This window comes from Haplochromis burtoni, unplaced genomic scaffold (genome assembly GCF_018398535.1).
Source record: "Haplochromis burtoni strain Fernald_Lab_line unplaced genomic scaffold, NCSU_Asbu1 Contig_8, whole genome shotgun sequence".
Classification (NCBI taxonomy): Eukaryota; Metazoa; Chordata; class Actinopteri; order Cichliformes; family Cichlidae; genus Haplochromis; species Haplochromis burtoni.
Window position 1 is genome coordinate 2,198,482 of NW_024582369.1, and position 25,000 is coordinate 2,223,481.

At 41.8% G+C, this 25,000-nt stretch overlaps 4 protein-coding genes across 9 annotated transcripts in view; all 4 read right to left on the bottom strand.

Annotated features, from left to right (window-relative positions):
- The window catches only part of LOC102288491 (cathepsin B), a 6,545-nt gene extending 169 nt beyond the window's left edge, over window positions 1-6,376 (bottom strand). The window contains exons 1-10 of one of the 3 annotated variants that reach the window (XM_042226254.1): window positions 6,292-6,376; window positions 5,704-5,827; window positions 5,511-5,596; window positions 5,294-5,408; window positions 5,057-5,172; window positions 4,780-4,865; window positions 4,542-4,682; window positions 4,334-4,450; window positions 3,988-4,116; window positions 3,828-3,863 (exon numbers count right to left, since the gene is read on the bottom strand). In XM_042226254.1, the coding sequence (XP_042082188.1) occupies window positions 3,828-3,863; window positions 3,988-4,116; window positions 4,334-4,450; window positions 4,542-4,682; window positions 4,780-4,865; window positions 5,057-5,172; window positions 5,294-5,408; window positions 5,511-5,596; window positions 5,704-5,826 (949 nt within the window). In that variant the 5' untranslated portion in view covers window position 5,827; window positions 6,292-6,376. Of the gene's footprint in view, window positions 1-3,334; window positions 3,864-3,987; window positions 4,117-4,333; window positions 4,451-4,541; window positions 4,683-4,779; window positions 4,866-5,056; window positions 5,173-5,293; window positions 5,409-5,510; window positions 5,597-5,703; window positions 5,828-6,291 lie in introns of those variants that run through there. The other 2 variants (XM_042226250.1, XM_042226249.1) reach the window with 2 other exon arrangements.
- Window positions 316-3,080, bottom strand: LOC121815396 (cathepsin B-like). Of its 2 annotated transcripts, none has more exons than XM_042226263.1 (10): window positions 2,996-3,080; window positions 2,421-2,544; window positions 2,228-2,313; window positions 2,011-2,125; window positions 1,774-1,889; window positions 1,496-1,581; window positions 1,315-1,398; window positions 1,050-1,166; window positions 704-832; window positions 316-579 (listed from the first exon to the last, which is right to left on the bottom strand). In XM_042226263.1, the coding sequence occupies exons 2-10, from the start codon at window positions 2,541-2,543 to the stop codon at window positions 503-505; spliced, it is 933 nt and encodes a 310-aa protein (XP_042082197.1). In that variant the 5' UTR covers window position 2,544; window positions 2,996-3,080; the 3' UTR covers window positions 316-502. The 2 variants fall into 2 exon arrangements, with proteins under 2 accessions (XP_042082197.1, XP_042082194.1); XM_042226260.1 differs by having other exon boundaries at window positions 317-579; window positions 1,258-1,398.
- A 233-nt stretch (window positions 6,377-6,609) lies between the features above and the next one.
- fdft1 (farnesyl-diphosphate farnesyltransferase 1) lies at window positions 6,610-14,470 on the bottom strand. 2 transcript variants are annotated; one of them, XM_005914471.3, is made up of 8 exons: window positions 14,269-14,470; window positions 12,478-12,575; window positions 11,299-11,482; window positions 11,080-11,208; window positions 10,183-10,374; window positions 8,280-8,456; window positions 7,828-7,980; window positions 6,610-7,737 (listed from the first exon to the last, which is right to left on the bottom strand). In XM_005914471.3, the coding sequence occupies exons 1-8, from the start codon at window positions 14,365-14,367 to the stop codon at window positions 7,510-7,512; spliced, it is 1,260 nt and encodes a 419-aa protein (XP_005914533.1). In that variant the 5' UTR covers window positions 14,368-14,470; the 3' UTR covers window positions 6,610-7,509. The 2 variants fall into 2 exon arrangements, with proteins under 2 accessions (XP_005914533.1, XP_014193744.1); XM_014338258.2 differs by lacking the exon at window positions 14,269-14,470 and having other exon boundaries at window positions 12,478-13,086.
- Window positions 14,471-21,837: 7,367 nt separating this feature from the next.
- Window positions 21,838-25,000, bottom strand: part of gata4 (GATA binding protein 4) — a 10,322-nt gene continuing 7,159 nt past the window's right edge. For both annotated transcript variants that reach the window (XM_042226267.1, XM_005914470.2), the window contains exons 2-6: window positions 23,922-24,088; window positions 23,684-23,809; window positions 23,213-23,294; window positions 22,811-22,965; window positions 21,838-22,622 (exon numbers count right to left, since the gene is read on the bottom strand). In XM_042226267.1, the coding sequence (XP_042082201.1) occupies window positions 22,497-22,622; window positions 22,811-22,965; window positions 23,213-23,294; window positions 23,684-23,809; window positions 23,922-24,088 (656 nt within the window). In that variant the 3' untranslated portion in view covers window positions 21,838-22,496. The remainder of the gene's footprint in view (window positions 22,623-22,810; window positions 22,966-23,212; window positions 23,295-23,683; window positions 23,810-23,921; window positions 24,089-25,000) is intronic.

The window sequence follows — 25,000 nt, forward strand, 5'->3', positions numbered from 1 at the left end:
TGCATCAAAACATGAAATCACTCAAAATATTGGATTAATTGATATTTATTTCTTCAAATATGTACAAATCAAAATGTCACATTACATAGCAATGTTCCCACATTGTCAAACTAAGTACTGACATCATTACTCTAATCCAGTCACCTTCTTGCCCACATTCTTTGAGCCAATCAGCCTCCACTCCATGTGGTTTAAATCTCAACTCTCCGTCATTCTCGCTTTCAGACTCCCATTCATGCAACCCACCTCCTCCCCATCTCCACCTCACAAACGCTTCAGCTGGAGCTTCATCCAAGTGTAATCTTTAATTTTTTAGTTTAATTTTTTTGTAGTTTACAGGGGGGGCAAACCTGGAAATCATGGTAAAGAATTTCAAATAAACACCAAGACACAACAATTTATTCCCTCTTTATTGCATGAAATTTGTCAAATTCCGCCCCAGAATGAGGTCTGTCTTTTCTTCGATTTATTTCTTGATTGTCTGCTGTGATGATTATTTCATCTAGTTAAGCGGGATTCCTGTAACCACCTCTGACTCAATATCACATTCGTCATTTCCACGCTTGATTTTGAAGAAACCTGAAATAAGAAGACAACAGAGGACGACACAGTTTTAGGCCAGCATTCCCACTCATCTTCAGCACTTTGTGTGACGTAGGCCTGTATGTGACACCGGCTATGTGCCTTACACTTTCATCCATACCTTCATCTCCCCAATCAGTATTCCAGGAGTTTGCAGCCAGCCAATAGGGCGTCCCATTCTCATCACCCCAGCCCAAGATCTTAATGGCGTGACCGCCCAGCATATCCCCTGTCACATGCTGATACACACCTACAGCAAAAAAAAAAAGCTCATTAAAGCAGAAGAAGGTTGTTCCTCTTTTGAATAGTACACATTTTCTGACAGGCGTTCTAAAGTGTCAGTGGAGCTTTTTCAGATTAGTGGTCGACTTGCTTGCTCTCAAACAGTTGCCCAATATTAAACTGAGACAAAGAAGTACGTTACTCATATAGAGTGACATTACTGGAATTAAATACATAAACCTCACCACTCTTATACAGCAGAAAATCTTCATAAACAGTGAAAGCTGCCTCCACAGGCCCGTTCTTGTACAGCTCCGTCATGATCTGATCCGGGTCCGACGGGACGCCGTATGTGCGTCTACCTGAAGAGGGACATACAGGAAACTTCAAGGACTGCAACAACAAAGTAAACCAATGCTAGGAGGGTGCAGAGTTTATTTTAATTCTCTGTACCAAAGTGTTTGTCCTTTTCATATGATAGTGAGTATCCATCAGTGCACTGCTGCACACACTTAGGAGTCTCTGAACTCCCACACGGAGGACGACTTCCATTCACATGATGCTCACAGGGGGCGATGGTGTAGGGTAGGCAGCCTGTAATAAACAGTCACGGTCAGTCCATTTAAGTCAAGTCTTTTGCTCCTCCCCAAAACTACTTAAACTGAATTCAGCAAATGGATAATGGACTTACCAACTTTAGAGTCATACAAGCCTCCTGTGACAAGCCCTTTCTTTGCCCAGAATTCCCAAGCAGCAGAAGGATAGCCACCATAACAGCTACACCAAACACAAAAAGACATAATGTGCAACATGAGTTATGTTATAGCTGTTTTACTTCATTTGATTTTTGAAGACTGTAATTATAAACCATCACGGTTTCTCAAAAAAAACTTTTTCCATGAAAACTTCATGCGTAGAATTAATGAACAGCCCATTTACTTATATACACGAGCCATTACTAATGCTCACCCCATGCCGCATTCATCACAGCAGGCCAACAGATCTTCAGCGGAGATCTCCACAGAGATCTTACCACCACTTTGGATACATAACCTGTCAGATATTGCCTCAGCTGCCCCAAAGGCCTGTGTAAAAATCAAACCGGGAACACTGAGAACATGGAAGTTGGTAATGATTTTTTTTAATGTCCCACCCTATCTCCTCTATTTGGTGGTGGTGTATTTTTAATTTCTTGGTGTGTCATACCCAACAGGACCCACAGGAGCCTTGATCTCTGATCTGTTGGATTGTGGCACAGTTGGGCCACTGTTTGCGTGCGTCAAAGCTGTCAGGAAGTTTAATGCCTTCAATATTATGAAGCCTAAACAAGAGAGAAAACAGAATCACTGCAGATTAGCTCAACCTGCTGCCTGTCACATGTCATCTCATGTGACCAGCTGTCCAAACCACCTGATAAACTTACAGCTCTGGTAGCTTGGGTCCATTCAGTATGGTGCCACACAGCTGTTTAACATAGGTGGCATCGATATTCTGGAAATTCTTTGTGGCCTGGAGCAAATAAAAAGGAAATTGGAGCAGAGAAATCATCGCTTACGGGTTGTTAACAGCTTCCTAAGATGTGGAAATATCCATAAAAACTGATTGCATGGTCTCACCGTCCAGGTGGTGTTAGCCTTGTTAATAAAATCAACCATCTCAGAGGAGAGAAGGGAGTGGTGAGGGTGTGCCCAAGTGGTGGACACCATCACCACTGCAGAGAGGAGGAACAGTGGACTCATCCTGCAAAACAGACATCAGTGATCATAGGAGGTGACCAGGAAACTGTTTACATGCACACAAAAGCACATCTCAGTGGAGCGTTACAAGGAAAGAGGCCATTTCCTTTATTTATAACCAACATGTGTTTTGCAGTAATGTTGCAAATACATTTCTGTACATAGGAACTGGGTCATGTATGAATGCAATGAACGTAGCTATTAGAAACAGATTAATGATAAATGATACTTTTAATCCAATTTCTAAAAAAGAAAATAGAGTTTAAAAGAACATTCATATTATCAGATGAATCAGAACTGCAGTTAGATTTAACATATATGTACATTGATTCAAGCTAAGAACAAAAAATGAAAACTTCAGCTTAAAAGACAATCACAAAGTATTAATCCAGATGCATATTAAACTCATGTGCGCAAGAAATCAGCATATTTGCCAAATGTCTTAATTTTTTTACCTGGGTTGCTGTTTTAGTAGATCTTTTTCGTCGTTCTTCTTCTCTCTGACTCAACAAACCTTACAGTTACCCTTCTTATAAGACTACAGTTGTTGATCACATGCCTGTGTAATAAATGCACCTGCATGTCTCATGTGACTAGAAGCCTGCCATTCCAAAGGTTGACCAAGCTCTTAAAATTATTATATGTCAATAACGAGATGCAGCTTTGTTTCCTTTATTTAACCATCAACCTTCTGATTCTTAATTTTGTTTAATATGTATGAACTTCTCCCATCCACACACACTGTGCATCAAAACATGAAATCACTCAAAATATTGGATTAATTGATATTTATTTCTTCAAATATGTACAAATCAAAATGTCACATTACATAGCAATGTTCCCACATTGTCAAACTAAGTACTGACATCATTACTCTAATCCAGTCACCTTCTTGCCCACATTCTTTGAGCCAATCAGCCTCCACTCCATGTGGTTTAAATCTCAACTCTCCGTCATTCTCGCTTTCAGACTCCCATTCATGCAACCCACCTCCTCCCCATCTCCACCTCACAAACGCTTCAGCTGGAGCTTCATCCAAGTGTAATCTTTAATTTTTTAGTTTAATTTTTTTGTAGTTTACAGGGGGGGCAAACCTGGAAATCATGGTAAAGAATTTCAAATAAACACCAAGACACAACAATTTATTCCCTCTTTATTGCATGAAATTTGTCAAATTCTGCCCCAGAATGAGGTCTGTCTTTTCTTCGATTTATTTCTTGATTGTCTGCTGTGATGATTATTTCATCTAGTTAAGCGGGATTCCTGTAACCACCTCTGACTCAATATCACATTCGTCATTTCCACGCTTGATTTTGAAGAAACCTGAAATAAGAAGACAACAGAGGACGACACAGTTTTAGGCCAGCATTCCCACTCATCTTCAGCACTTTGTGTGACGTAGGCCTGTATGTGACACCGGCTATGTGCCTTACACTTTCATCCATACCTTCATCTCCCCAATCAGTATTCCAGGAGTTTGCAGCCAGCCAATAGGGCGTCCCATTCTCATCACCCCAGCCCAAGATCTTAATGGCGTGACCGCCCAGCATATCCCCTGTCACATGCTGATACACACCTACAGCAAAAAAAAAAAGCTCATTAAAGCAGAAGAAGGTTGTTCCTCTTTTGAATAGTACACATTTTCTGACAGGCGTTCTAAAGTGTCAGTGGAGCTTTTTCAGATTAGTGGTCGACTTGCTTGCTCTCAAACAGTTGCCCAATATTAAACTGAGACAAAGAAGTACGTTACTCATATAGAGTGACATTACTGGAATTAAATACATAAACCTCACCACTCTTATACAGCAGAAAATCTTCATAAACAGTGAAAGATGCCTCCACAGGCCCGTTCTTGTACAGCTCCGTCATGATCTGATCCGGGTCCGACGGGACGCCGTATGTGCGTCTACCTGAAGAGGGACATACAGGAAACTTCAAGGACTGCAACAACAAAGTAAACCAATGCTAGGAGGGTGCAGAGTTTATTTTAATTCTCTGTACCAAAGTGTTTGTCCTTCTCATATGATAGTGAGTATCCATCAGTGCACTGCTGCACACACTTAGGAGTCTCTGAACTCCCACACGGAGGACGACTTCCATTCACATGATGCTCACAGGGGGCGATGGTGTAGGGTAGGCAGCCTGTAATAAACAGTCACGGTCAGTCCATTTAAGTCAAGTCTTTTGCTCCTCCCCAAAACTACTTAAACTGAATTCAGCAAGTGGATAACGGACTTACCAACTTTAGAGTCATACAAGCCTCCTGTGACAAGCCCTTTCTTTGCCCAGAATTCCCAAGCAGCAGAAGAATAGCCACCATAACAGCTACACCAAACACAAAAGACATAATGTGCAACATGAGTTATGTTATAGCTGTTTTACTTCATTTGATTTTTGAAGACTGTAATTATAAACCATCACTGTTTCTCAAAAAAAACTTTTTCCATGAAAACTTCATGCGTAGAATTAATGAACAGCCCATTTACTTATATACACGAGCCATTACTAATGCTCACCCCATGCCGCATTCATCACAGCAGGCCAGCAGATCTTCAGCGGAGATCTCCACAGAGATCTTACCACCACTTTGGATACATAACCTGTCAGATATTGCCTCAGCTGCCCCAAAGGCCTGTGTAAAAATCAAACCGGGAACACTGAGAACATGGAAGTTGGTAATGATTTTTTTTAACGTCCCACCCTATCTCCTCTATTTGGTGGTGGTGTATTTTTAATTTCTTGGTGTGTCATACCCAACAGGACCCACAGGAGCCTTGATCTCTGATCTGTTGGATTGTGGCACAGTTGGGCCACTGTTTGCGTGCGTCAAAGCTGTCAAGAAGTTTAATGCCTTCAATATTATGAAGCCTAAACAAGAGAGAAAACAGAATCACTGCAGATTAGCTCAACCTGCTGCCTGTCACATGTCATCTCATGTGACCAGCTGTCCAAACCACCTGATAAACTTACAGCTCTGGTAGCTTGGGTCCATTCAGTATGGTGCCACACAGCTGTTTAACATAGGTGGCATCGATATTCTGGAAATTCTTTGTGGCCTGGAGCAAATAAAAAGGAAATTGGAGCAGAGAAATCATCGCTTACGGGTTGTTAACAGCTTCCTAAGATGTGGAAATATCCATAAAAACTGATTGCATGGTCTCACCGTCCAGGTGGTGTTAGCCTTGTTAATAAAATCAACCATCTCAGAGGAGAGAAGGGAGTGGTGAGGGTGTGCCCAAGTGGTGGACACCATCACCACTGCAGAGAGGAGGAACAGTGGACTCATCCTGCAAAACAGACATCAGTGATCATAGGAGGTGACCAGGAAACTGTTTACATGCACACAAAAGCACATCTCAGTGGAGCGTTACAAGGAAAGGGAATAAGGAAAGAGGCCATTTCCTTTATTTATAACCAACATGTGTTTTGCAGTAATGTTGCAAATACATTTCTGTACATAGGAACTGGGTCATGTATGAATGCAATGAACGTAGCTATTAGAAACAGATTAATGATAAATGATACTTTTAATCCAATTTCTAAAAAAGAAAATAGAGTTTAAAAGAACATTCATATTATCAGATGAATCAGAACTGCAGTTAGATTTAACATATATGTACATTGATTCAAGCTAAGAACAAAAAATGAAAACTTCAGCTTAAAAGACAATCACAAAGTATTAATCCAGATGCATATTAAACTCATGTGCGCAAGAAATCAGCATATTTGCCAAATGTCTTAATTTTTTTACCTGGGTTGCTGTTTTAGTAGATCTTTTTCGTCGTTCTTCTTCTCTCTGACTCAACAAACCTTACAGTTACCCTTCTTATAAGACTACAGTTGTTGATCACATGCCTGTGTAATAAATGCACCTGCATGTCTCATGTGACTAGAAGCCTGCCATTCCAAAGGTTGACCAAGCTCTTAAAATTATTATATGTCAATAACGAGATGCAGCTTTGTTTCCTTTATTTAACCATCAACCTTCTGATTCTTAATTTTTTGTTTAATATGTATGAACTTCTCCCATCCACACACACTGTGCATCAAAACATGAAATCACTCAAAATACAGGATTAATTGTTATTTATTTCTTCAAATATGTACAAATCAAAATGTCACATTACATAGCAATGTTTTTAGCTCTCCTTTGGTTCTGTACAAAGTTACTCTGTGCTAGCCTTTCAACGCACCAAAGCAGTGTTAAGGACACTTAGCTAGCAGTCTCAGTATGCCTTTTTCTTCCCTCTTTTGCTGATGCTATAAAGGACCTGAAAATACATCCATTTTCCCCTTTTCATCTGTAATAAAAACTACCCTGATATTGCACATAATTGTTTTTCCTTAATTTTAAAAAAAACACAACGATGAAACAGATTAACACACAGAAAAGGACCGAAAAGGTTCAACTGTGATTGGAAGCCGTCGAACATACAGCGGAAGCGCTGCAGAGTGCACCAATGTAACTTTTTAGTGTTTCTGCTAGAGAAACACAAGTGGAATATAGAGCTAGGTTTGATGTGATATGAGAAAAGAAAGAAAAACAAGTGGTGGTTGTGGTTGTTGGTAAACCCCCCCCAAAAAAAAAAATCCTAGTATGTGCAGGATTAAACTGTGAACGTTTGTTTTCAATTATTCAAATATGATGAATAATTACAATTCAAACAATGTTTCAAACAAACTATTTAAAAAAAAACAAAAAAACACCCTGAACTGTGGAAGTGTACCATTTATGGCAAATATACCCACACACACCAATGTGTGTATATAATTTATCTAGACACAGGATGGACTGCTACAGATCAAATCGTTTAATGACACCAGCCTGCTAACAGAGTCATACTTTAGAGTGTCCATCATCCTGTAACAGCCACAGTGAATCTGTAAATTCCTCTAGAAACAGACCTTCAGAGGGGGCACAGGGGCTTCTTTTGTATAGAGGCTCAGGAAAGGTGGGGGTTAAATTAGTTCAAGGTCTCTGCATGTCACTGGTGCCTTGGGCCTGTGCCGCTGTAGTGCTAAGGTACTGCCAGCTGAGGGCAGCGAGCACCATAGCAGCAGAAAGGTACATGGGCGACAGGTGGTGGGTCCTGGAGCGGAGGCTGGACTGCGACAGGGCGGACTTTTCACGGATTACAGCCAAGATGTGGAGCGTCTTTTCCCGAGACGGGTCGGTGGGGGACACCTTGTGTAATATCTGGAGAGAGAGAGCACATTCAGTACACCAATATGGTGGAAGCAGTAGAGAGAGACTGAGTTTAAAGATAAATAAATAAAAATAACCCACCTCCTGGCTGTACTGGGCGATAATTGTCTGCACAGCACTCATATTGGTGGCTTCCATCATGAGAGTGACTGCCTGCCCCTTTCGGATCTTCACCACTCCCTGAAACACCATGGGGTTGTTGTAGCACGTTGACAGTGTAGCTATTGCCATCACCTGGTCAAGAGAGAAATGACAACATGTCAAGTGGAAGCGTTTGATCATTTCTCATGAGTCAGTATTCATTGGTCTCTCTATTTAAGTGCAACATTTTCCATCGTTTATCAGTTACAGAAAAAGTTATTATTAAAACAAAATATTAAAATGTTTCGCAAACTTTAAATGCAAATCAAAACGTGTTCCAGTAAGACTGTAGGACATGGACAGAATGGTTTGTTTTCTGAGCTTGAAAAATAAATAAAAAATGAACAGGTTTAAATGTTATGGTTTGGAGGAGATTGTGACGCAGCGCATACCTGTGGAATGGCACAGAAATTAAAGACGCTCTGGTTGCGCAGGCGGGACAGGTAGGCAATAACATCCGGGACGTGACGCAGAGCATCAGTGACCAGCAGGTTGAGACAGGACAGCGCCGACTCCAGCTTCTCAGGCTGGGCCAAATCCTCAAGACGGCCTGCAAACTGGCTCCAAGCCTGCACACAGCATGTAACAAGGATTTTATTTATCTGTACTGGCACCAGCCTTGGCTGGATTCTGTTCGTTATGTACTTCTTAGAAGCCTTGAGCAAATTTCTTCAAATTTAGTACAAACACTTATCCCACAGACCCGAGAATAAGTTGATTAGAGATTGGAGGCCAGGGTGAAAGCATGGCCACATGACTGTCCTTTTATTGTAAAACTGCAGGGTTCCTGAGGGACATCTGAAACTCTTCTTTGGAACGTTGACCGCATTTGGTCCATTTTCTGTCAAGACAACCCAACACTACTATCATAATGTTGAGCTCCTGGCTCTGGAGAGGTCACTATCCATGGCTGATAGTGTCCTCTCCGCGTTTTTCTATGCAGGTAGGTTTTCAATCTGATGGAATTATGAATGCAGAAAAGTACCATCGATTTAGACAATTTCTCCAACACCGCTGGCTGAAGTTCAGCCCAAATCTTGGGGGCATGACTTTCATATACCGTTCACCTGCTGTAGATAATTTTTGGAGACCTGCTTCCTCTTCTGCCCTCCACTTGTCCAGTTTCCAGTTTTAAGGACACACTACTAAAGATATGCCAAGTTTTCAGCTAATACCTCTTAAAGAATCACTTTGTTGGTACAAAAATACCATTTAAAAAGCTGTTAAACTCTGGCATAGACTCAACTAAATAAATGGGAACAAATGGTGTGCCTTTGCAACAGGCTAGTTACCAAATGCCCAAAGATACCATTTAAAATGGGTTATTTGCCAAGTTGACCGTTATTTGCAGACATCCCTTGAATTAGGTGGGTTTGTTTTGGGGTTGGTTTTTTTTTTTTTCTTTTCTCTCCATAGGTCAGTGTTAAGTGGCTTAACAACAATAACAACAACAGTCAAGGGTTGAGGCAAAATGAGTGAAAAAGCATCCAATGTCCAAAGACAAACTCTGAAATACCTACAGAAACCCTGGAGAACTAATGCTTCTGACCACTTTAAAAGGAAAGAAAGTCTGGGTCCTTGGAAGCAAAATATAAAAGAATGATAGGTGCATCAAGATTTTTTTCATAGTACCACATTTTCTGGTGTCACAGTGATCTTAACCTTTGACCGGCAACATAGATTTTCCTAGAGCTCAAGTAAAGGTTTGCACCACATTCTCAGAAATGTCAGAAAGGCCTTCTGTAGCCTACACAAACAGACGTTTGTACAACATGAAAACACTACAAATAGGACCACAGCCATCACTAGTGTTAAGCATAAATAAATAAAACAAATTAAAAAAAAAAAAGACATTACACAGTATAAAGCCCCTCCTGCATAGAAACAAATGTTACAAAGCACATTTTGTATTATGAATATGGCAGGTGTCTGTGAAGGTTCTCAGTCATCCAGGTCATTGTAGTCTAAGGAGCTTGGAAAGAAAAGCGTCTGGACTTTTTTAAGTTGCTTGAAATATGGCAGATATTGCTAAGTATTTATGACTGCACCAATGAGTTCAGTAGGAAATAGCATAATTCCTGGAAAATTGCCCCATTCATGGGAACATGGTCACAGCTAGATTAGAAACCCCTGGGCTGACGTATCGAGTTGATAACCTCCTTCATGCGACTGCTTGGCCCGATTAGGGTAAGCAAACCCAGATAAGTGAAAGATATCTTGGGTATTCTAAACTTGCTTCATAGTACCGGACCCTGGTCAGGCACACTGGTATTAGACAAGAGATTTTGTTTCTACCTCTTGTGGCCAGAAGGCACGTCCCTCTTGTGTGTCCTCTAGATAGTCTCGGATGATGTTAGTCTTTTGGAGAAACAGGCCCATGGAGTTCGCAAGTTCAGTGTCCTGCCCAACTTCAGGGTCCTCGAGCTGAGACGCAGAGAACAGCCGGGACAGGCCAATGCCGACTAAACCGGCAACATAGTGACAATACTGCACAAAAACAGAAAAACAAATCACAGTGCAGGACTTAAGAGAAACAAAATCCTGGCTTATGATTAAACATTCATATTATGTAATATTCAGAGCTGAATCATATAGCTACATGACAAGATTCTTTAGATTAAAAATCTCTTCTACAAGAGTGTCCTGGCCAAGAAAGACAGCAGTACAATCAGAGGAGTTTTATAAAACAGTAGCACGCACATGCACGCACGCTTCCATAAAGCAATTAAGTACAGGCAATAAAAAAGAAATATATAAAACCTCTGTCTCAATAAATAATGAATAAATTAGTCAAAATTGTCTACGGCCATAAATAAAGGAAACATTTAAAATCACCTTCCTTAAGTTCTGGTTGATTCTGCAGCTGATTTAAGAAGTAAGGAGCTGCAAATCTGAACGCTACTGTAGCTAATTCAATAAAATTGAAAGCTTACCATCTGCTCCTGAGCTGTACCAGTGAGTCAACAGCTAGTTTGTAGCTTACAAACCTCTGATAACATCCATTCCGTTTTTAATCAGAGTGATGACATTTTATTCAAAATAAAAGGCTTTTATTTTGCAATGTAATAATTCTTTTGGGTCGTTACTCCAGTAATTTTAGAACTTACTCTTTATGCCCCCCCCCCCAACTCAAAGCAGTCATTTATGTAGTCATTATGGTGCTAGAACAACTAACAGAAGCATAACATTTACCTGGTCCCACTCCTTCATAGATCCCACTTTCTTCTCCAGGAATTCAGCCATTCCCACTCCCATACGGTGGCAGATATCCGAGATGACGGCTCTGTATTCCTGAGCAAGGTTTCTGAATTCCAGCGATATCTGGTTTTAGAGGACAAAGGTTATAGTTACCAATTAGTCACTGCCTTAATTTGCCCAAACTTGGTAAATAACCCTTGAGAACTCACTGACCGTTGGGAAGTCTTCCAGGACCTGACGATCTTTCTCCTGGCTCTCCATGAAGCACCACTCATCCTGGTACAGGAAGGTGTGGAAGTCATTGAGCATGGGAACCTTCTTGTCCAGAGGAATGGTCATGTCATCCTCCACTGTGTCCAGTGCACGCAGAACCAGGTAGAAAATGCAAACTGCATGTCTGGATCATAGACACAAGGAGGATTTACACAATGATAAAGGTAGCAGGTATGTCAAGTGTCTATATGTGAAAAACTCCTGCATGGCTGCATCAAAGATATTTTTTATATTCTTATTAATACTACTCAACAATAAACTTTAAATGCAGAAAAAGAAAAGGTACATGGCAGCCTTCACCTCTGCAACCCTGAAAAGCCTGCAATGGAAACGTTAATTAACACCCATTTTATTTATGGAGAATCTTTCAAGTACATAGAAATGTAGTTTGATATCAAAATTTTATTTAAGATTCGTGTTTAATATCTGGCTCAAAATGAAAGAATTAAACTAGGGTTCATAAAAGGAATGAATGCCTGTCAGTCTGTCTTAGATTACAGGGATATTTCATCCCAAATAATGAATTGGGAAGGTCCTGGTCCAGGTCCCTCTCACAGACCAAAGATATGCATGTTAGATTAATTTGTGATTCCTTTACCCGCCATGGTATTTTGCTTCACATGATGCTGGTAACAACATCACACAGCCAGGACAAAAAAAAGTCTGTCATACAAAAACCTAACATGTACTTTTTGAATGTATATCTTTAGTTTGAGTACTTGTTTATAAAGTTTGTCATCATAACTTGCCTGATGACGCTTTGGTGCTGTACTGTGGGTCAACTGCTCTCTGTTTCTATTATTTTTGTAATACTCATCCTAAATGTTGCCTCGAGCATATGCCCTCCATACAACTATAGTTAAAGACTAAAACTGGCACTGAAACGAATCCCAACTAAAGTAAGACATTCTGGAAATAAACACTAAACGGAATTAATAATACTTAAAAAAATGTCAAAAGTCGACAAAAAATAGAAACTTATGAGATAAGTTGAGGGATTTTTTTTTTTAAGGGGGAGTGTTTCGGCCAACACCCTTTGTTTTGCTCTAAAGAAAACAAACCGTGTGCACGCACACACGTGTCCTCACCTGGAGCCAGCTCCAGTAAAGTTTTACTCACCTCAACTCTCCGTCCAGCGCCTGAATCACAGCTGCAAAGCTGCGACTGGTTTGGTTCAGGTACAGGTAGCAGGTCCGCAGACTCTCAGTCATGGACTCCTGACAGGAGAGACAGAGAAAAGCTGTTTGTCGGTAGAAGCCTGCAGGTCTGAGGGCGCTGGAGGGTCGGGCGGCCTCTTGCAGGCCCCTCTCCCCGAGCCTCCACCCGTGCAGGAGAGAGCGTGGAGCGGAGCCGCAGCCACGCGGAGCCACCGAGAGAGAGCGCTTGAACACGGACAGAGACAGCGGACACTTGCAGCAAGCTCCGGCCATACGAAAAACCGACAGCGAGAACGACCCTGCAGCTATGAAACCACACTATCCATGTTGACGCCACGCCTGTTGAGGAAGCGTGAAACATGAAGTCCATGTAGAGGACAAGAGAGGTGAACAACGCTGTGTGGACGACGCTGCGTGGAGTTAAATAAGCGCCCCGCGGATCTTTAAGCACTTTAACCTTGAACCGTGGCTGAGCGTGGCCAGTGCGCAGCGTTTGTAGATCTGCTGTTATGAGCAGGCACACTCCTCCCACCCCTGCCCCCAAAACAACGCCAGCTGAAGTTCACTTTCATAACCTACTTCCCGCATGCTAAAAAAGGGGGGGGGGGGGTCCGATTTGGGGTTTTTGCTGCACTAAAGCCTTTTTTCGCTAAAGGTGAGCAGTGTTTTCTTTTTAAAGAAAGCACGCATTAGCTGCTATTTAGTTGTATCTCCATGCACGCATGCAGCTAGATAATGTTGGCTGTGCGCGATAAGCAAACAGTCAGCTGTGGGGTGTCGACTGCGACTTTGTGCAATATAAAGCCTTCATTGCAATAGAAAAACAAACCTTAGCAAGTTTGCACACCCCTCCCTCTGAAAAAAGCAGAACTCATGAAAACTGTATTTTGCTGACATCTGGTGGGAGACAGCGTGAAGGACGGGAAAATTCGTGACCTGCAAGTCTGTGATACTCCAGGAAAAAGATTTTTAAAACAAATATATGAAACGTTTACTAAAACAAACGGACAACTCATTATAACCTTTATTTCTCTTTTTAATGTTTACATCGATTGTGCTCAGACATTACTGCACTTGTGTTGCTTTTGCACAACAATTTGGCTTTTAATACAATCAGATGACAGACTTGAGCTCTAACGTTTGACATCTTGTGCAGGTTTGTTCCTCGGGTGCTTTAATCCAAATCTTAAATGAAGAATATCTTTACTGTGTTTGTGTTTTGTTTAAGTAATGCTGCCAATCCGAGCACGAAGCCTCGTTGACATGGTGCAGTCTGCAGGCTCTCCGGGTCCTGCCTCTGGGTCACATTGGCGTTAAAACAGTGGGATTATCCGTCAAACACGCGCACAGCATCTCTCCCCACCGGTGCGCCCTCCAAGCTCATTATGTAAGGTGAATCCCAAGTCAATGGTCATCTCTGCCTGTGTGAGTAGACTGAGTGAGCGCAGATCTAATTTGACAAAGTCCAATTAGCTGTTTCTGTTTTCACCCGGATCGTTGGGAGCAAAACTAAGGACCGTGTTGCTCAGTTAGGTTTGAGGTGTAAAGTGCCAGATATGGCTATGTGCTTTTTGCTTTGGTTTGGGTTTTTTTCCTCTGCGCAGACTCACTGTGATGATGCTCTGAAAAGAGGAACGGCTATCTGCTTTTTAATCCGCGCAACATCCTTTCTCTGCGTGTGGCTGATGTGTTAGTATTCAAATGAATCTATAAATTTGAGCTTAGACTGCGTTTTCGAGTAGATTTTACTCACATAATCCAACTTTGGCATGACGGCTCTGCATCCACCCATCTTAAATTTAAACAGGTTGAATATCTCCTCCGGGTGACCCAGCGACTTCAGGATGTCCATGTTGCTTCAGGTGTTCAGCGGTTACTCTGGCAGACTGACAAGATGTAGCCCCATCAGATATTCCTGTCTCTGAGATGCAGCACCACAAACATGAGCGAGGACACGGTTTGCGGCCGGGAGCCTCGTCAGATCAACGGAGCGTCTGATTGGCTGGCGAGTCATGGGCTTAGCGGTTAACGTCCAATGAGCGGCCAGAGTGACTGGTGTGATGCCCCGCCCCGCCCTGGGCTGTCAGTGGAGCCCAGCTGCTGATTGGTCCGTTAGTTAATCAAGAAAGAAACTGTCTGCTCAATGAAACCGTGATAATCCCGGCCAGGTCTGATACCTGTTGACTGTTTATACACAGCAGCACCTTGTATGTTATAAAAACAAAGGCACTGGTGAGTCTTTTTAACCAGGAAAGAAGTGTTGTAGCTCCAGTTAAGGTTCTCGGGTACTTCTAAAGCTGGAGATCATTCTCACAGCTGCTCATCCAATGTGCAGGTTGGTTGGGAGTTTCCATCCGTCCTGAAATCCACAATCATCTCCTTCTGTTTTCTTGACACTGATGCAGAGATTGTTATCCCATGCATCAAATCATCAATCGCTTTACCCCCATCCTGCAGTCAGACTCATCATTGCTCATGATGCATCCCACCACTGTGAAGTTGGAGCATACTGAAACTACTGCGAATACAAAAATTGGACAAGGAAGCTGTCCTATGATAAAAAAAAAAAATCAAAATCCGACATTGCATTCGTGTTGAAAATATATTTCCCTGTCAATTAAACGACGTGCTTGTAAGGTCATTTGCTCATTTGCAGCTAAGGAAGGCCGCAAAATCCGTGATAATCTGAACCGATTCATTGCCAAGTAGATCATCAACAGTTCAATAGAGGACACCTAATGGCCAAAGTCAAAACACGGTGAGCACACAGCCAAGTGTTTCTCTGCTCCTTTTTTAATTTAATATTTTTACATTTTCCCCTCATTTATAGCCTTTGTCTACAAACTAGACATATACAATGTATGTATATAATATATATTGTTGTGCATATTTACAGCCAGCTGCCGACTGGCCTTCGGGCTAACCAAAATTTATTTTAAGCCAAAATGAAACCAAAGAGAATCATGCCCCCTCCTCCCAAAAAAATCATGTGGCTAGACGGTATTAACAGGTATTAGTCAGTGTCCACAACAACACCATCTAACCTCACTTAGCTTGTTTGTGTATGTGTGATAAGTCATTTCCTGATGCTTTAAAATCCCTGGTTCACTCTGTAACACATGCTCTGCCTGATTGTTTGTTTTATATGTTAGTGCGTCCCTCTGCATCAGTGTGAGCTGTAACTGGTGTATTCCAAGTTTCAAATAAATCCTTTACATTTGATATCTGTGTATGAACACTTTTAAAGTTTACTCTATATTAGATCTAAACCCTCCACGCTGGCAGTGAAGGCCAGTTTCACTGCTAGCACCTGGCACCCTCGGAGGGGTTTTATAAATATCGGAAAATAGTTTGAAGTGATTTGACTGAAAACACTAATGCGATGCTGGACCGTGCGGAGGAAGGTGAGAAATCGACACATCAGTCTGCAGTTTGGGGAACTCAATGAGCGGAAGAAAAATTAGAGGGCTATGCGCTGTGTAGACCACAAGAGGAACACACAAACTTCTCAATGTTGCACTGCTCACACAAGGGCCAGAGTCTCTTTGTCTATGACAGGATAATTCAGGCGGTATGAATTAAATCCTCTACATGACCAGAATGATGTAGAAATGTGTCAGCAGAGCTAATTGTAGACTCGACTGAATACCGACTTATCCAAAATGTACCATGTATGGAGGAGCGAAATCTCCAGGCAAGCCAAAAATGTCTGAATGTTATTACCAATATTAATCCCACCTGCCCTACCTCTGCTGTGTTCCAGAGTGTAAAGAGATGCAGCAACCGCTGATGTTTATGGTTACTTCATCTTTGCAAAACTGGAAAACTGCTGGACTGTGATACAAAATAAGTAAGTTTAACACTTTCTAAGGGAGATGTCACCTGTATGGGTGAACACTGGGGCCTATATATGGACTGGAGCCATAGTTTCTCTTGCTTTCTTAAAATTTCTTAAGATGACAATCAATTCATTACATCTATTACAAGACAAGATATGCAGTCAGTGTGAGAGGAATTCAATTTAATGTGAAAAATATACAACAAGACAAACAGCTTTTGTAGCCATATTACCAAGTTACCTGTAATTTGAGTTTTTGTATGTCATACTTGCACTGTTCTTGTCTTGTTCTACTTGCATGATGTGTATGTTTACGCTGTGGACCCTAAGCTTCACAATTTCATCTCTCTGTATACTTATATACAACTGGGATGACAATAAAGTTTCCTTTGACAGTTTGAAATGTGTCAGATCTTAAATGTTACGTCTCAAATGAAGATACACAGATTTCTTGAATGAGAACACTGCAGTCTGGCACCTCTGGCTGTGGCAACATGCACCATATGAGTTTACTGACCTTGATGATCTAAGACAGAACCAGGAAAGGACTTTTTACTTTACTTACTCTCTTCCTCGATTTTTTTTAAGCTTTGGATTTTGCAAAAAATACTTTCTTCCATTAAACTCGGAAGCTTTAAAACTAACAAGTTGTATGAGCGGCCTGATAGCTGAGTACTAAGAGTGAAGGCCAAAATCTATCAGCAAAAAAAGAAAGAAAAAATCCCCCCAAAATTAAATGAATAATCTTGACAGGCGCTCAACATGACCATATTTCCCCAGTCTTGGCTCATTTACACTGGCTTCCAATACGTTGTAGAATTGATTTTAAGATTTTATTGCTTGTTTTTTGAATCTCTAAATGGATTAGCTCCGTCATACCTCTATGATCTGTTAACTAAAAATACTCCTAATAGAACTCATGTCAGCTGATAAGTTGCTTCTAGTTGTCCCTAGAAGCAGGCTAAAAAACAGAGGAGACCAGGCCTTTGCGATTGCTGCATCCAAACTTTGGAAAAGTCTGCCTCTTGAAATTAGGATCTCTCCAACACTTGACATTTTTAAAACCCGTTTGAAAACACATTTTTAATCTGTAGCTTTTAATTGTGACAGAGTTTTGTTTTGTTCTTTTTGTGTGTTTGATCTACTTTTTCCTTTTTTACTATGTCCAGCACTTTGGTCAACCTGTGTTGTTTTTGAAAGTGCTTATAAATAAATTAATTGATTGACTGATTGATTGAATATTTTAAAAAATGTCTTCTGAAACACAGTTAGAAAAGCACCACACATAAAAGAGCACATATGCAAATTAGTTCTAAAAAAAATCGAGTTGCCAAGACAAGTTGCCTCTACTCGCTTACCTCCGTCAACTGAAACCACAGGAAGGAAAACACCTAGAAGACAGATTAAAAATACAAATACAAAATATGTCAGCGTTGTTTAAAATTACACAGTGAAAAGCACCACACAGCTGTTTTAACTGAAATATATCATAGATGGGAGCAGACTTCATAAATAACTCTGTCCTTTTATGAGGAAAGACTCCTGAGGGCTGATGTTTAATAAAAGAAGCAGCTCTTCAGCAATGTTTAGGTCATAGCCACAAAGGCCTGAGTATTACTGGACGGAGGAGCTACGTACTGACAAATGACAGCCTGGGTGAAAAAATGTAGTGCAACATATCAGGTTATGAGGCTTTTTCTGTCTGGAGATCCTAAATTAAGACAGAGCCTGGCAAAGCAGGGTTATAGGTTTGGCTGAGGTGAGAAGACTGGATGGATTTTCCAATGTGAAATAGTTTCCACGTGTTGTAACAAGACGATCACAAATTGTTGTGTGTATTTGTTTTGTTTTAGGCAATAGTGAACCAAATGTCGTCACACAAGTAGTTCAATAATATGTTATCTGCGGGAAATGAAGAGTTATTGAGTCAAGTAGTGTCTGTTTAGTTAACTACTAAATCTATATATAAAAAAGAAGAAATGTGACCACATAATACAGGTCGGTTCATCCAACAATATCAGCTATAGCTGGTACAGTTTGATAAAAACGTATCCAGTGTGTTATCCTGCTGCAAGCAGCCATCACAAGATCAGTACACTGTGGGCTTAAAGGGATGGTAATGGTCAACAACAAAATTCAGGCAGTCTGTGGCTTTTAAATGTTGCTAAATTGGTACTAAGGGGCCCAAAGTGTGTCAGTAAAATATTCGCCCGCACCATCAGCACCACCCTGAACCATTGATACAAGGTGCGAGTGATCCATGCGTCCGTGTAGTCCGGAATTCTTATCCTACTATCTGAATGTTGCAGCAGAAACGGAGAGTCCGCAAACCAGGCAACATGTTTCCAATCTTCTGTTGTGCAGTTTCGGTGAGCAGGTGTGAAATGTGGACTCGGTTTCTTGTTCTTAGCTGTCAGGAGTGGAACCTGGTGTGGTCTTCTGCTGCTGATGAAGCCCATCTGTTTCAAGGTGCTGTGCATTCAAGGATGCACTTCTGCATATGCTGGTTGTAGCAATCACTTATATGATTTACTGTTGCCTTCCTATCAACTCAGCGCAGTCTGGCCGTTCTCCTCTGACCTCTGACATCAACAAGACTTTTTCACACAACTATTTTCTCTTTTTCTGACTGTTCACTGTAAACATTGGAGATTTTTGTGTGGGAAAATCCCAGCAGCAGTTTCTGAAATATTTGGCTGAGCTCTTTTGGCATCAACAACCATCTCATGTCCCTGAACCAGGTCACTTAAATCACTTTTCTTTGCCATTCACACAGCAAGTGTCCAACAAGTTTTAGCTCTTCATCAGTACCAGACACAGTTCCCATAAAACTACAGATGTCCTTAAAAGAACCGAGGTTTAACATCGTCATTGTCCGGCTCCATCCATCCATCCATTCGCTTCCGCTTATCCTTTTCAGGGTCGCAGGGGGCGCTGGAGCCTATCCCAGCTGTCATAGGGCGAGAGGCGGGGTACACCCTGGACAGGTCGCCAGTCTGTCGCAGGGCTAACACACAGGGACAGACAACCATTCGCACTCACATTCACTTCGCACATTCACACCTAGTGACAATTTGGATTATCCAATTAACCTATCCCCACAAGCTGCATGTCTTTGGACGGTGGGAGGAAGCCGGAGTACCCGGAGGGAACCCACGCAAACACGGGGAGAACATGCAAACTCCACACAGAAAGACCCCGGCCTGATGGTGGAATTGAACTCAGGACCTTCTTGCTGTGCGGCAACAGTGCTAACCACCGTGCCACCGTGCTCATTGTCCGGCTTTTGTGTGAAATTCATTAATAATGGATATATTTGCATCACAGGACAAGCTGTGGTCACCCCTGGACACGTGAAGCCTGTGCAACTAGAAGGACCAATCTCCTCTTGGAGCTGACATCATCCTGGGCTAACGCACAGCAATCTGGGATGAAAGTTTTGGAGTATCTAAAATTTAATCAAACCACAAATCATTTTTTCCTCAATGACTCAGTGAACAGTAATTTTTTACAGTTTCACCACGACATCACTGATGAATGCTGTGAAGACGACAAACGGCATTCTTGGGCAGTGATTGAAAGACAGGAGGAGATTATCATGTACGGGCCTTATTATCCTAACTATAGAGAACATAGTGAGGACCTCGTTATCAGCCAAACCCAGGAACTTCTGGAGTCAGAGAGTTTCTCTGAAGACGTAAAGGGCTACATCTTCACTGTGAACAGCCCATGTTTGGCAAGATATGCCAACCCGTGCATGCTGAACTTGGTTCATAAGGCTCTGGAGAGGTGGAATGCACTTGGAGTGAAGACTCATATTGGCCATATGAAGTGCTTGGGCTTTAGAGGAACCAGAGAAAATCTGTTTCAGGGTGTTAACTACAAACAGGTGGAGTGCCTAAATCAAACTGTGGACTATGAGAGTTATGTTAAAGCAGCTGAAATGAGCACCGATCTTAATCTTTTGTGTGAAACTGTGTTTTCTCTTCTTAAGCGCTTGCTGGGGCCTCAACAAGAAAACATCCACTTTGCAGCCACCATGCAGAAGCAGGACAGGAAGACTTATTTTAAAAGCATGCGTTCTATATTTGAAAGCAAACCAGCGCATGAGAAGAAAAAAAATCCTGACGCAGAGGGTGAAGGCACTGATCGACTGCAGAAGTTCTGCTTTCGATGAGTACCGAAAGTCTCCAGGAATATTTAGAAAGAGGGCGTGTTTTTGCACTTGGTTACACATTTAGCTCACAAGCGTGTGATGCTGGCCTCGAGGATATAATGAGACTTGCGTTTCAGCAGTGTTGGAGGGACTTGGTACAGGACAAGTGTGCAGAGGTCATCAGAGAAAAGTTGACTGAGGACTTTAACCACTGTGCCCTTCAGCTTTTTACCAAAAACACCGTGAACATCACAGAGCAATTTTTACAAATTGTGAAATTAAGAGGACTCAAAGGCTCCACGTGCTTTTGAGAAGAAGATGAAGTTATTGTAAGACACTGTCATTAGAAACAGAATGAATTCCACCACCTTTGCATACTGTTTGCATTATGTCAAAATGCTGTGTCTTTATTAGTGTCTTTGTCTACAATATGTCACAGATCATACTGGAGTGGAGTTTTTACATAGAAGCAGTAGCAATATCCTACATTTACAATGGTTGCCTCCATGCTTTTAGAAAGCAAATTGAAGTAATGCTAACATACTGTACAGTTAATCCTTTATACAGCTTATTGGTCAGTCCTTATATAGTAGATGGTAATCCGATGATGACGGTGATGATCATGATGTGGTTTAGCGCTAAACCTTTTAATTAAAGTCCAGTGGTTGCATGCCTGTGCATCTGTCAGCAGGGGGAGCTATGTGGCCTCCACATCACAATCATCACGTGCACTCTTCCTGCGCAGGTAGTTTATCATGTGTTGTAAGAGATGCCAATACTGACGTGTATTTTTCATACTTTGAATGGAAGAAAGTGATAAGGAGCTGTTATTATTGCACTGAGTAGTAGATCGTGTAGCGATCGGATAACTGGCACTGGGGAGTGGTGGATCCCATAAAGTAAGTTTAGGGGGGAATAGTCATTCAAAGGTTAGATGGGCTAATTACACAGTTGCCTTTTAACTGCAGATTCTTGTCAGCAGAAATACTGATCTGCCAATGACAAAACATACTGTTGTGCAGGATGGCCCACTGCCGTGGATCCCTGGGACACTCTATATAACCTGTTTTATATTTGCTTTACCTTCTATTGCAGTTTGAAAAGAGTATAACAGATCGCTCATTGTTTCAGTTTGCTGAATTTAACCAGCATAGAAACACTGAATAGTTTGCGTCTGCTGCAATCTTATTACATTACAACTGAACTACAAAAAGGTACTCGTTTAATTAAACCTGCAAACCCTAAAAAGCATTGTACTTTCCCCAAAACAGCGTGCCAGTTTCTTTGGATGAATCCAAGGGAAGATTTCATCCCACACAGTTAAAAAAAAAAAAAAAAAAAGAATTAAGATCAAAGCTTTAAGCACCATGAAGAAAAATGTGTGGAAAGTCTATTGTTGAATTGCCTTGATACAACCAGTGGAAAGTGATCAACTCTACTATATTTCTGGTTCTTTTATATACATGTATCTGAGCTGGCCTTTAAATACACTTTCTGTAAACCTGGTGGTGCAACTTTTTACATTAAGTTTAAAAATTGTGATTTTTTTTTAAACATTTTTTGTGTATTTTAATGTTTTTCCTTTTTGGCAAAATATCCACAATCATATGCAAATCAAAAAAAAAAGTTAATTTAAAAAAAATGACTATAACTATTATTGTCATGTATTATGTTACAGTATTTATCTGTCGAGGAGGGTGACGAAAGGTTTTCTGTCGTGTTACTGAGTGAATCTAGTCACTGCTCTTCTTTCAGATTTCTATAACAAAGTCCATTCAAGTCCTTGTTTGCTCTGAGTTCACACACAGTGTGTGCAGCACTTTAAGGCCTCGTTTCTTCTGTAGTAGCTCCCAGATTTCTGTTCCTGCACTGACAACGCTGCACAGCGGGCAGGAAACAGATGGTCTGAACCCAGAGTCTGTCAGGAGACTTTAATAGGTATTCTGTGGTTAGGTAGGTTTTTGAGATGTTGGGTTGTAGGTTTTTTCTAAGCCAGGATTAGGCTGTTCCAGGGTTCAGATTTGGAGCCAGAGGACCCGTTGTGCCCCCCAGGGGACATCTTCAGGGGAATGGGGCCTCCTTGAGTTGCCATGTAGGCTGGCAAAGCAGAAATCTGGAGAGATAATGGAGAAGGTGATGAGAAGTGGAATTTTTGCCATCTTTCTGTTCACTTACTACCTCTGAGTGACACGTGGTTAGGGAGGCATTGATTTTTACACTAATGTCTACCAAAAATCTGAGTTTATCGTAAATTTCTTGAACGTAAATGTCCTTCGAGATTTCATCATTGAGGTGTCTCACTTGTGCATGTGAGCTGTGATGTGTGTACAAGCTGTGATTTTCTGGCTCCGTCTTTATCTGGCGAGTCTCCTCTGCAGTGGTGGTAGTGGTGGAGGTGGTGGAGGCGCGGGGAGTGCTGCTGGGTGTAATCGGAGCCCCCTCATTGCCTGGTGTCCCTGCAGGGTACAGCACAGGTGAGGCTACAGGTGTTGTACACATGTGATACGTAAACCTGTATCACATTTGCACTGATAAATCTAAAAACGTTTATTTCTTCGGTTTGGAAGTACAAAGGACAACAGGTGACGGCAGAAAATTATCACTCTAATGTAGAACACAGGGGAGAAACAACATTTACGGCTCTGCTCCTGCTTGCTCTTAAATAGAAACACAAATATAATCAAGTGTGTTTTTGAAGCCCACCAGTTTGGGATTTATTGAGGTTCTTAGGTTTGCGTTTGCGGGTCTGGATCCCCTCTTTCTTCATAGCCAAAGGTCGAGGGACCTGTCGAGACACAAAGACAAAGAAAGAACCTTAAAGAAAACGCAGGTTGTATTAATATACATTAAACAATCAAAAAGGCTGGAAAACTGTTTTTAAGGCAAGAGTTGATCACTGACTTGATGCAGTTTCTTAATGTCTTTTCATTTAGATGTTCTGCATTAATTTTTATTTTGCAAAGCATCATATGTGCAAGTTTAAGACAAAGTTAGAGAGGCAAGGCTGAGATGGTTTGGACATGTGTAGAGGAGGGATAGTGGAGCTGCCAGGAAGACCACAGAAGAAGTGGTGACAGAAGAAGATACAGGGATAGGTTGAGATGGATGCGACCCCTAAAGGGAGCACCCGAAAGAAGAAGAGTGCAAGAGTTCTCCCATTGTTCTCTCTCTTACCCCGTGGAGTTTCATGTAGAGCCCACAGGCGTTGCAGACCGGCTCTCCCTCTGCGTTTCGTCGCCACAGGGTGGTGGTGGTGGTGTGACAGTTGGTGCAGGACAGGCCCACCCTCCTCGAGGCAGACTGCCACAGATAAAACATGTCGGTCGTCAGTGGAGTGACATTTAGCAAAGAGATGAAAGCATCTGTTTTACAGGACTTGCTAAAGGAGAAGATGAAATCGTGGGTGACCAACCAGCCGTCTCTGGGGTTTGATAAGCGGTCTGTTGATGCCGTTCATCTTATGGTACAGCCCGCAGGCGTTACACAGGTAGTGACCGGTACCGTCTCGCCTCCAGAGGGGGGTTGACATCGCTCCGCAGTTCACGCACTCTCGGCCCTCAGCGAAGTCATCAAACAAATCTGATAAGAGATGACAAATATAAGCCAAAAAGTTCTTTTTCTTGAGATGGGGCCACTGGTCATTTCTAACCTTTTGTAAGTAAAATACAAAATATGATCTGAAGTAACACTCAAATATTACTGGAACAGTTATGCTACAATACTTCTTAGAGAAATTAACCTCCAGCCGCTCTGATACCACAAACATAAATCCATTGCTTTCCTGTACATTCAGACCCTGACAGTGATCAAGCAGTGCAGTGGCATTCATGCACCAGCAGGAGGTGCAGGCTGGATCCACTCAGGGGCCCACACAACCGCAACCTGGAGTCCTTCCGTAGCTCGCAACCCCCCCACCCCCATGAGATAAAAGGTGGCTGGAAATAAAGATGGAATAGAGCTCAGTCCTACTGAAATGTCTATCATACCTCTTTCTCCTTTTCTTTTTCACTTAGCGGGACATCTGATAAATGTGATAAATGTAATCTTCACTCTCTCATCTGGCACATAACAAAGTGTCTCCCAAGAACCTCTTAACTATTTGGGATAGGAGACATCAATCTTTGGAGTAGAGGTGAGAACACTACTAGTCCTTCTTCATATTTCAGCAATGCCACCACCAGCACGAGCTGTAATCTAAAATACGTGTCAGGTCTAAGAGCACCTTGATAAACAGCAGAAAACAGCAACGTATTAACTGTGGACGTCCCGTTCCAATCCTAATGTGTTTTAATCACACACACTTCGCTGTGCATAATTGCTCTTCTTCAGATAGCGTAAATCTGGCCCACATGTGTTCCTCCCTCGCCGCGCTGTGCAACCGGACAGGCAGTTGCACACATGCAGGCCTCCTCAAGGCTGAGAGCCAAACAGACACGACAGGGCGAGCTAACCTTGAGCGAGGCAGCAATTGTAGCCAACACAACGCAGCAA

Coding starts and splice junctions, on each gene's coding strand:
- LOC121815396 (XM_042226260.1), bottom strand. CDS start 2,543: ATGAGTCCACTGTTCCTCCTCTCTGCAGTGGTGATGGTGTCCACCACT. Junction 2,126..2,227: donor GGACCCAAGCTACCAGAGCT/GTAAGTTTATCA, acceptor TCTCTTGTTTAG/GCTTCATAATATTGAAGGCA. Junction 1,399..1,495: donor CTTGTATGACTCTAAAGTTG/GTAAGTCCATTA, acceptor TGTTTATTACAG/GCTGCCTACCCTACACCATC.
- fdft1 (XM_014338258.2), bottom strand. CDS start 12,788: ATGGCCGGAGCTTGCTGCAAGTGTCCGCTGTCTCTGTCCGTGTTCAAG. Junction 10,375..11,079: donor CTATGAAGGAGTGGGACCAG/GTAAATGTTATG, acceptor GTTTTTGTGCAG/TATTGTCACTATGTTGCCGG. Junction 7,981..8,279: donor ATTTCTGTGCCATTCCACAG/GTATGCGCTGCG, acceptor TCTCTTGACCAG/GTGATGGCAATAGCTACACT.